This window comes from Mytilus edulis, unplaced genomic scaffold (assembly GCF_963676685.1).
Source record: "Mytilus edulis unplaced genomic scaffold, xbMytEdul2.2 SCAFFOLD_1101, whole genome shotgun sequence".
In the NCBI taxonomy this organism is placed as follows: domain Eukaryota; kingdom Metazoa; phylum Mollusca; class Bivalvia; order Mytilida; family Mytilidae; genus Mytilus; species Mytilus edulis.
The window spans coordinates 1-10,895 of record NW_027268332.1 but is presented as its reverse complement, the minus strand read 5'-3'; the positions used below and the strand labels follow the sequence as shown (position 1 = coordinate 10,895).

Genomic DNA, 10,895 nt, shown 5'->3' with positions numbered 1-10,895 from the left:
GGTCGATGGCAGACTAGTAAATGCATAGTTTTAAGCGGATATTTAACAGACTAACAATTGTTTTTAATACTGCCATTTACATTGTTTGTGACTTTAATGAAGTAACCATCTTTGGCAATACTAATGGTTTGTAAGAACAAAATAAATTGGTGGTGACAGGAGGTTTTCGTGTATACTACCCAGAATATTATTTTCGAACTTTGATATTTAAAAAACAAAACAAGAAATAAACAAAATGATGATTTATGATAAATACACAGAAAATGACCAAAAACAGCACAAAATCAAAGTAACATTAGGTAACAATCATTCCAGCTGGGAGGATTTTGTTGAAAAGCAGGAGAACATTCTACGAAAAGAGTTTTCTGATTCCACGGGATCGTCGTTTGGGTTTTATTTTGTCCTTGGTCACATCGTATTTCTGGTCTTTACCACTTTTACCCTCTGTAGGAAGACTTTCTGTTTGGGTTATGTCCTCTTGATTTGCCACAGCTGGTTTACTGTCTTCTGGGTGCACTAAAAAGAAAAACACACCTTCATTACTTTGTTCAAAATTTACTAAAACTATTGGCATTATCCATTCGTATATGATCAATAAATTCAAAATCGAATATATTCTGTTTAAGCAGATTTACTGTTTTATTTGCATAAAAAGTTAAGAAATGAACTATTGGCACGCTTTACTATTTTACCTATTGAAATCGAGATTAGCTCCATCAATAAAACCATTTTATTGAAAGACCAGTGCAATGTTACCAGACCACATGCCTACAGAGCATGGGATGTGTAAAATGATCGATTGTTAATATTTCAGAGATAAGTTCCATTGATACAACTGATATGTTAAAATAAATGACATAATTGATTTTCGAACTTAAAATCGTGTTAATTTTCTCTATCAAAATGAGATCTTTTGAAGTGTCTCTGTTTATACTATTGATTTTCCTGTGTGTGGTTGTTTTCTGCGGGATAATTGTTGCTTGTCAAACATTAAACCCATTATTTGCATGTTTTATGGAATCTAATATCGCAAACAATCATTTAAATTAGTTTATATGATGTAAGAGGTGAGACCAATTGTTTGTTATTTTTGGTACAATCGCCTGACCAATTGACATTTCATTCATTTCAAATACGTGTGTGTATGGCGCGGAATCAGGGTCAAAAATACTTCTTTGTGTATATACATAATTCGATTTACGTATATACAAAAATAATTACGTATATACGTTAATCCAATTATGTATATACAGAAATAATTCCGTATACACAGAAATAGAATTACGTATATACAAAATTAATTCCGTATACACAGAAATCGAATAACGTATATACAGAAATCGAATTACGTATATACAGAAATAATTCCGTATATACAGAAATATTTATGTAAAGACAGAAAGATAGTATTTCTGTATATACGGAATTCGATTTACGTATATACGTAAATCGAATTCTGTATATACAGAAATAATTACGTATATACGTAAATCGAATTCTGTATATACGTAAATCAAATTCTGTATATTCGTAAATTGAATTTCGTATATACGTAAATCGAATTTCGTATCTACATAATTATTTCTGTATATACATAATTATTTACGTATATACATAATTATTTTCTGTATATACGGAATTCGATTTATGTATATACAGAATTCGATTTACGTATATACGTTATGTATATACAGAATTCGATTAACGTTTATACGGAATTCGATTAACGTATATACATAAATCGAATTCCGTATATACAGAAATAATTATGTTTATACATAAATAAGTATTTTTGACCCTGATTCCGCGCCATATGTGTGCGATAAACAATAATAATCTAATATCAAGGTTGGCAGTTCTTAACCAGATTTAAGGGCATCGGGTGATCTTTTATGATTTATATACTATATACTATTTATATACTATCTATGGTAAAATATGTACACACTCAGGCTTAACAAGTTGGACACAGGGTTACTTTATGATGCTTATGTTTGTAATAAAATTTTAGATGCAGAAAACATTAATTGTTGGTATTCATCTATGAAATATGTACTTCAATCACTTGATATACAAAATTTAGATACAAAGCTCAATAAATTAATTAAATTTGTAAAATGTAAACTTTGTAATAGTTTCAAAACATTTTGGTTGGTCAAAAGATCTGAGACCTTATCACAAGGTAATAGTAAATTAGAGAATTATTTCAACCTCAAGACTGACTTTGTAAAGGAGGCCTATTTATCAATTAAAGATTTTAGTATAAGAAGAGCTATATGTAAAATGAGAATAAGTGCTCATGATCTTAAAATTGAGAAAGATAGATATAATAAAAAATACATAGAGAGAACTCAACGTCTATGTCATCATTGCTTATCACATGGATCAAATTCTATTGAAGATGAGACCCATTTTACAGTAAATTGTCCATTATATGATGAACAGAGGAAATTATTATATGATAAAGTTATAACTTTTTGTACTAATTTTAAAGAACTACCTAATGATAAGAAATATTTCTGGCTGTTCACAAATGAGCATTTACCAACTCTCATGTGCCTAGGAAAGTACATTATTAAAGGGTTAAAAATAAATCCAGATGTAAACAAAATATATGAAGTAATTAAGTATTTTATTGTTATAAGATTTAATATAATAGTTATATAAAACACATGTTGTGTTAGGCTCTGATCCTGTTCATAACGTTAAAGTATGTATTAGTTTTCTGTTTTGCTTTTTCCAATCATATTGTGTTGTAAAATGATGCCCTTTATGGGTTCTTGATTAGATTAATAAAATTCTTATCTTATCTTATCTTATCTTATACTAATAAATGAATTTTGCCTTTAAACGCAAAATCTAGATGAAAAACAATATGTTATGATGAAGATGAAAAATATGAATTTATAGAGTAGAGGAACACACAACTGAATGTCACTGTATGACATCACGAGCGAAAACTGTTATGGTATAAATTTCAGTTGTTCACTACAGTTGTATTCAAAAGACTGCAAACTTTACAGGTTTTTTGTCACAAATGATAATTCAATGTTATGATTAGCTGCCTTTGCCGGCACATTCATTTTTTTCTTCTTTCATTTACATGCACATGTCAGTAGCCCTCGCTCTTAACTTCGTTACAGATAATGTTTTTGATTTATATGCAGTAAAGTATTTGACTGATTTGATTTGATATAATAAAATTAAGAAGGGAAATTGGGAATATATCAAAGAGACAACAACCAAGAGATGTTCTCGCTAGCTCATACACACACTCCATAGCTGTCTTTTTGAATAATAACGAATTAGAATATTCTATCTTACAACATGTACAAGTTACATTCGAAATAGAATATCAAGCTGTATACTTTTGTTGTATTTGAACACATATACAATTCTTATTGACGTTTAATTTAACAAACCTTTTGCTGAATGGTTCTGTATTTTGTTCTCCGATGCTTCCTCTTCTTCCTCCTTATCAATCTGGCCATTATCATCTTCATTTGTTTCTTCTTTATCTTGATTTTCTATGTCTTTGTCGATACCTTCGTCACTGTCCTTGATCGAGTCTGTTTTTTCATTGGCTTTATTTTCTTCTTCAACAAAGAATTCGTTCTTCGCATCGTTGCAAATATTTTCAACAAACTTTTCTGCAATTTTCTCTAATTCGTCATTTGATATGTCGGGAGATATTTTTTCCACTTTCTCTACTGCAATCTCTTCAATTTCACGAAATTCTTCGCTTACATTCGAAGTTTCTGTTTTTGTAATGTCTTTGGCATCATTTGTATCGTCTTCTGTAACTACGTTTATCACCTCTATATTTTCAACCGACGTTAATCCATTTTCCAATATATTTTTTGCCTTGTCTATTTTATTGTCAGCGTCATTCATAGTGTCAGATGCAACATTTTGGGGTTCTTCATGAAAGGTCGAAACACTAGAATTTTCCATCTCAGGCATCTTGAGTTTTGGTGAGCTACAAACTTCGTCGATTAACTGGAAAATAAAATAAGAACATATGTCGCATTGTTTCTCTTTTCTTTCTTCTCTATAATTACTCTCTTTGAGTTTAAACAATTAGATTAATAAATTATTCACTAATAACAGCTTTTTCATTAGTCTATAATTGTTATTCTAATCAACAACTAGTCAGATTATCCTCGATTGATGAATTATGCAACGTTTTAGGTATTCATTTTTTCGTACAAACCTTATGATATGATGTAAGAAGAAAAAAACACCAAAAAAAAAAAAAAAAAAAAAAAGTTCTATATGATATTAATATAAATTACAATATTCAGAAGTAACTCAATAAAATTAGGAAAACAATAAATGCAATTATGTGATAAATATCTTCATAATTCAGATATGTTAAAATACTTTACCATACAGATTGACAAAATATTTAAGACTAAATTAAAACCTTTTTGATATCTGTCCACGATCTCATTTTCATCTGTTGTTTTTCATTTTACTTAAAAATTTCATGCATGTCTAGATATTATATAAATATTTACAAAAGATTGATAATCTATAACACCAAATTATTTCATATTTCTTTTGAAAAATATACCCTAAAGGAAAAGTAATTAAAAATGTTGAGTATGAGGAACACAATTATAATAGGAAAAATGGATTGTTGCATCAGAAATTATAAGAAATGACCAGAGGTGGTTAATTGTTCAAATGTCTAACATTTTTGAATAAGGGAAGTAATTCTAACAACGCAAGAAAACAGATTATTAAATAGATAATAGGTGACAATCTCTATGTGTCACCCTGAGGTTCAAATGTTCACAGTACCATCTAGTTCCTTCAATATTACTCAGGATATTACATGGTTTTAACTATGAAATGTGCCAACTCTTTAAGTACTTGTTGACATGTACGACTATGTGATATTTTTAAATTATCTAACACTTAATCCCATGATGTTCTTCAAAAAATCTTATTGTGTTTGGGATAAATAGATGATGGGTTACATTTACACAATTTTATACATAATAAATATGTATATCACAGAAACAACATTTGTTTGGCCACTCTTTCTGCATGGATAGAAAGTCTTCCGCCGGAATGATGACACTAAGAGCTTACATCTAAATGCAATACATGTACCGGCGCATTCTGTCATTTCACAATAACTACCAGATACATTTTAAATGGAACATACAAATAAATAAGAAGATATGGTATGCATGAGTGCACATGAAACAACTCTCCATCCAAGTAACAATGTGTAAAAAGTAAATAATTATAGGTTAAGTACGGAGCCTTGGCTCACACCGAAAAGCAAGCTATGAAGGGCCCCCAAAAATTATTATTGTAAAACCATTCAGACAGGTAAACCAACGGTCTAATCTATATAAAAAAGGAAAACTAGAAACACTTATGTGCAGTCTATATTGAAGAGAATTTAAAACAATCACATGTTTTCAACTAAAAAATTAAAACAGGGTATCACCGACAAATTACCGTTATTCGGCACATTTACAAGTAGCGAGACAGTAAATTGGAAACACAGAGTACAAATCTACTGCAAGCACACGATTGCGAAAAAAAATAACAGTTTCCATCCTATCGGCTGTGCTGATATCATAGCCCGTGAAAGGTTGTGTTTCTATGAACAACATTGAACAAGAAAACACTATGTGAAACTTGACAATAACACCAAAAGGAGCTTCGGTATTTTATTTGTATCCAAAGATCATGACACTGGGATCGAAGGCAATTGTCAAATTACGATCTGATTCCCCTAGGTATTTATATAAATTGTTCATTCAATGTAACAAGAATAACAGCTGCGCCAGTATAGTACTATATGCCCGATCACAAATCTGAATATCATTCATGTTATTGAATGAACAAAACACTTTTAAGGTGTGAAAAATCGCATAGGGGTTCGTAGAAACATAGGAACAGATGCATAATTTTACAATATATGTCCGATCACCGGTTCGACTGCTCTGAAAAATTATGAAAAAACGAAAGGAAGGCTCTACCATGATAATGGAACCTGACATAAAATGTGTCAACATTTGGATTTGATTGATTGATTGTTGGTTCCTTAACGTCCAGTGGTAAATATGTCATGCATGTTCAGGACGAGCACAAAATTTGGAGTATGAATCGTTAAATCATGATGTTTTTCTCCCGTCACAAACATGGACTGACAGCGGAATCCCATATAGACAGACGTGTAATTAAATTTTAGTTAGTTTTTTTTAAATGACTTGTGTGTTTTCATCAAATATGATGTCTATGCACAAAACAAGCTAGATTGGTTTGCGAGAAAAGGCAGTTATTGCAGGTAATTTTGATAACAATTCTTTTTACCCTAGCTTCTACAGATTTCGTGCCAGTAGCTAAACTTAAAAGACGGCCAGTAACTCCAAAAACGGGTTGGCGGACTTTTTCGTTCTTACCATTTCTATCGTTTTCCAGTTTTTCTCTATAGTTGTTATTGTATTGAAGATATTTGATAAAACTACAAGGAAGACAACATATACCACAAACAAAGCAGACAAAAGATGATTTCAATCCATTGAAAGAGTGATTCTTTAAAGAGACGTTTATAGATGACGTATGCAATTAGTTCGCATGGCTATATGATAATGTACCAGGAGAGTTAAAAGGATCCTAACAAAGAAATGTGAACATGATCTTCTCCTGAATCATTACATTTCCCTTGCATAAGAAACCAGGGAAATTCTTTCGAATGTCGTAATCCCCAAACTAGCTTTATGAAAATATAAGCAATCCACTTTTTTTAGAACTCGTAAAACGGATTATATACTTATGAGTTTTTATCGTGAATGTAACTGTACGTTTTAAGAAAAATAATGCCGTCTTAAACACTGCTCTTAATTCGAATGACATTTGTTTTAACTTCCACTTGGTAATAAAACCGATTGAACATCGATTTTTAATATACACTTCCAGTTTTGTATGGTTTTATAATTCTACACGCCATCTCTTTCCTACTGATTAAATGTGCTATGTATATACAACAATAAATAATTGTGTGAACTTAAAATAAGGGAAGTTAATGAATTGTCAGTTTGCCTATAGAAAAAGACAATAGTAATTTTCTCTGCTTTGTATTTTAACAAAGTAACATTTTTATCTATTTGAAAATAAATTGTTATTTGGTGTGTCCAAATCACTTTTCTGAATTTAACTTCACTGTCTCCTTAATTGCTTAAACGAAACAATTAGCCCGATAACTAAGGATGTATATATACTTGACCACTTTAAAAATTATATGACAAAAAGTCAAATCCACCCAAGTAAAACCTTTTCCAGGCGCGGATCCAGAAAAAGGGGGGGGGGTCCGGGGGTTGGAACCCCCCTTTTTTTTGGACGATCAATGCATTTGAATGGGGACATGTAATTGGAACCCCCCTTTGTCCTGGATTAGGAACCCCCCTTTTTTAAATGGCTGGATCCGCCCCTGTTTTAACCTTCAAGGTTCTAAATAATTTCACAAATCATCATAACGAAGAAAGCTTAGAAATGGGAGAGATTGGGGGTAGACGTGAAGAGATAAGATAAAACGTAACAAGAAATTAGTATATTTAAACAATTCGATCAAAAAATGGTGATTTTTTTTCAACGTAAACAAATGAACATTTGATGTTTTATTTAGTAAATTTAAGACTTGTTTTGTTTTAAACGTTTGTGTCTAACGAAATCGAGAAAAAAAAATAAAGATATGATGAAACTGTTACGTCATAAATATGTAAACATTGAAGCTGAAAAAAAGTTGCCAATCCAAACATAGTGTTTTTATAAGTTAAATGTGAGCAATAACGTCATTCAAACAATTAATATTTGTTTTTGCTATCCCTTATGGCACATAACATTTTTGTTTTGCCATCTCTTATGGAACATAACATTGTATTAACTGGGGAAACACTGTCACTTGTGTTTTTTGTGAAAAGACAGTAAATATTTCAGTTTTCCTACACAAAATTTGAAGGCTTCGAACATTATTCATGAAGGAAAACCTCGACATTATCAACACTGATATCCGACAGACTCAAAATTTTCGAATTCAAGGGACAACATTTGGCCTTATTATACACTCCTGTAGAATGTTGTCAATGAATGTATATCATCTTATAAATCATTTACAAAATGGTGTTAATTAATATAAAATTGATATCTATTAAGTACTTTTAAATACGATTTTCTATAATTATCCGTTATTATTCCCTTTAATAATGTTTAAATTATTTACGTGGTACGTAAGACATGCAAGAAAGTTATTTTCCCAAAAACACCAGTTATTCAGAAAGTATGCGACCTGTTAACCATTTATCATCAAATTTTAAAACCACAAACAGCCTAAATTAATATTCGCACAACATTGTAAGAAAATTCCCTGATTAATATAGCCATAATAATATGTACATCAACAGCCAAATTTTAATTTTCAACATAAAAATGACAAATGAAGAATAGAAATTGGTCACTACACATCATCAGCATGGCATTCAATATTATACAATCATATTTAGAACACTGAATAAAATTTTAATTGATTATTATAAAAAAGGAGATGTGGCAAGATTGTCAGAGAGCTGAACATTAAGAACGAAACCAAACCAAGTCAGGAATATGACACTTGTTGTCCATTCGTTTGATGCGTTTTGTCATTTGATTTTGACATTTGATTAGAGTCATTCCGATTGAATTTTCCTCGGAGTTCAGTATTTTTGTGATTTTACTTTTTACCAACAAATCCATAAAGGCATGGTTGTTTTGCAGTGGGTGAACAGGGGTGAGTATGTTTTGCAGTGGGTCGACAGGGGTGAGTATGATTTGCAGTGGGTCGACAGGGGTGAGTATGATTTGCAGTGGGTCGACAGGGGTGGAGGGGCGATGATTTCGACTGACATTGGACAATTAGTTTATTGTCCCTGTTAATTCTTTTCCCTCCTTTTGGGTATGAACAAAAGGGGTTCTTTAATGTACAGACCTTGGTTATCTCTTGTCTAACCAAATGTATATTCCGAATTGCCAAAAACAAATCTATTTAAGTATTAGTTTTTTAAATTCGGTCGGTGAGAAATAAAGGAACCACCATATTAGTTTTTAGCATCAACAGTATAAATATCATATTTGGATGAAATATTGATTGAAACAAGAAAATATAATCAAGCTCAACATCTTCATATACACTTTAGAACCTGGCTAGGAAAGACAATTTATTTAATTTCAAGATGCCCTGAAGATATTTTCAATCGATTCTGAGGATTATATTTGACAGCAGACTATTCTGAATTGAACATTTATTTTCTGGTCTTATTTTACATGTAACTATAACCATGAAAAGTTGTGATTTTCGTATTAACGAAACTGGCGTCACAAAATGCAACCGCTTTCCTTCGTAATGTTTCAGAAAAGCATTTGACATTATTGATTGAAATAAATCTGAAAAGCTGAGTTGTGTTTGCAAAGTCTAAAACTGAGTCAAAGAAAAAGTGGGAAATGAGTAAAATAGTGCACGGTCATTTATAACTGAAAAGGTACGGTGATGCATTTCGTTCCCTTTTCCCCAATATAAACACCTATGCATGTACACTTGATATCCTTAACCTTAACCCAGTATCAGCATGTCTTTCAATACTCCAGTAAGAAAAATATGTATAAATTTGCCTTTGTTATATGTTCTTTCTAACGATAACTTGCAGACAGTTTTGACATCGAACTGTCAACTGCATTTAAGCGTTTAGATAACAAATAAAATTAATTGGTTGTTCATCCATTACTTAAACAGATATTCAGCTTTATTAAACTATATGTATATTAGAAAAACGTTCTATAGAAAACAAATCAGATCAAATAAAAAATAAAATTAATAAATTATGTTATCTCTTTAAAATAATATGTTTTAAAAGTGATTAATGATCATTTATCTTTTGCCATATTTTTTCATGGGATTTCATAGTTTACTGTAAAGATTTGTATCCCAGAATTGATATTATGCTGTAAAGCGCTTAGTGTAATTTCGATTACATAATGCGCTGTTGAAAATACGGTATAATAACAAATAAAAACACGACTCATATCACGAGTTGCCATATTGATTTATATCTTTTAAACAATAAGAAATCCAACAGCATTGAATTCGATAGCTCCTCAAAATGCCATCTCCAAGGAACCTAGCAATTTCGAAGTTGAAGAATCTGGAATTAACATATATACATATATCCATCCCTTCATTTTTCGAAACCAGTCCATGACTTATGTTGCGACATGTTTACATTTGCACATGGCTAAAAATACAGATGTGGCAGGTCGTTTAATTGCAAGAACAATATTTTACAAAATTAAATGTTTAGAATCGTTATACATGCATGATCCAGATACATGCCAGAATTCAGTGGATTTTTTTTTTAGAATGAAATAAAATAATGCATACTGGTACCTTGTCAACAACACCTTGGATAACAGCAGTAGATTCGTCATTTGAGTCCGAGGAGTCGACCTCAGACAACATTGCTTCGAAAGTATTATCAATGAACTTGTCATAATCTTTAATATCCTCCTCTTGTGGATAATCTTCCTGGACTATTTTCTGTGCCGCTCGAATGATTCCAGAATATATTCCGAAAGTGTTTGTACATTTCCATCAGGCCCTCTGACCTTTGGTTCAGATTCTAAACGAGAAAATAATTTTCTGAAAAATTTAGTCAACATATTCGATATTTTTTCACATTTCTCATATGTATGTATGTATAATCACCGTTCAATGCGAATTAAAATAATATAAAAGTAAAGAAATGAGAAACTATAGCAGCTGCGACAGATATAAAATGAATATGTAACTTCCAGTCAATCGATTGTGCATACAAACGTGAAATGTCATAACAATGATGTAGTCT

The 10,895-nt window shown here is 31.1% G+C and overlaps 1 protein-coding gene across 1 annotated transcript; it reads right to left on the bottom strand.

The window, feature by feature from the left end:
• Nucleotides 1–227: 227 nt before the first annotated feature.
• Nucleotides 228–10,639, bottom strand: LOC139507323 (uncharacterized). The gene is made up of 3 exons (XM_071295705.1): nucleotides 10,439–10,639; nucleotides 3,423–3,999; nucleotides 228–516 (listed from the first exon to the last, which is right to left on the bottom strand). The coding sequence occupies exons 1-3, from the start codon at nucleotides 10,508–10,510 to the stop codon at nucleotides 350–352; spliced, it is 816 nt and encodes a 271-aa protein (XP_071151806.1). The 5' UTR covers nucleotides 10,511–10,639; the 3' UTR covers nucleotides 228–349.
• Nucleotides 10,640–10,895: the final 256 nt, after the last annotated feature.

Coding starts and splice junctions, on each gene's coding strand:
- LOC139507323 (XM_071295705.1), bottom strand. CDS start 10,510: ATGTTGTCTGAGGTCGACTCCTCGGACTCAAATGACGAATCTACTGCT. Junction 4,000..10,438: donor TCCAAGGTGTTGTTGACAAG/GTACCAGTATGC, acceptor TTTATTTTCCAG/TTAATCGACGAAGTTTGTAG. Junction 517..3,422: donor ACAGAACCATTCAGCAAAAG/GTTTGTTAAATT, acceptor TTTTCTTTTTAG/TGCACCCAGAAGACAGTAAA.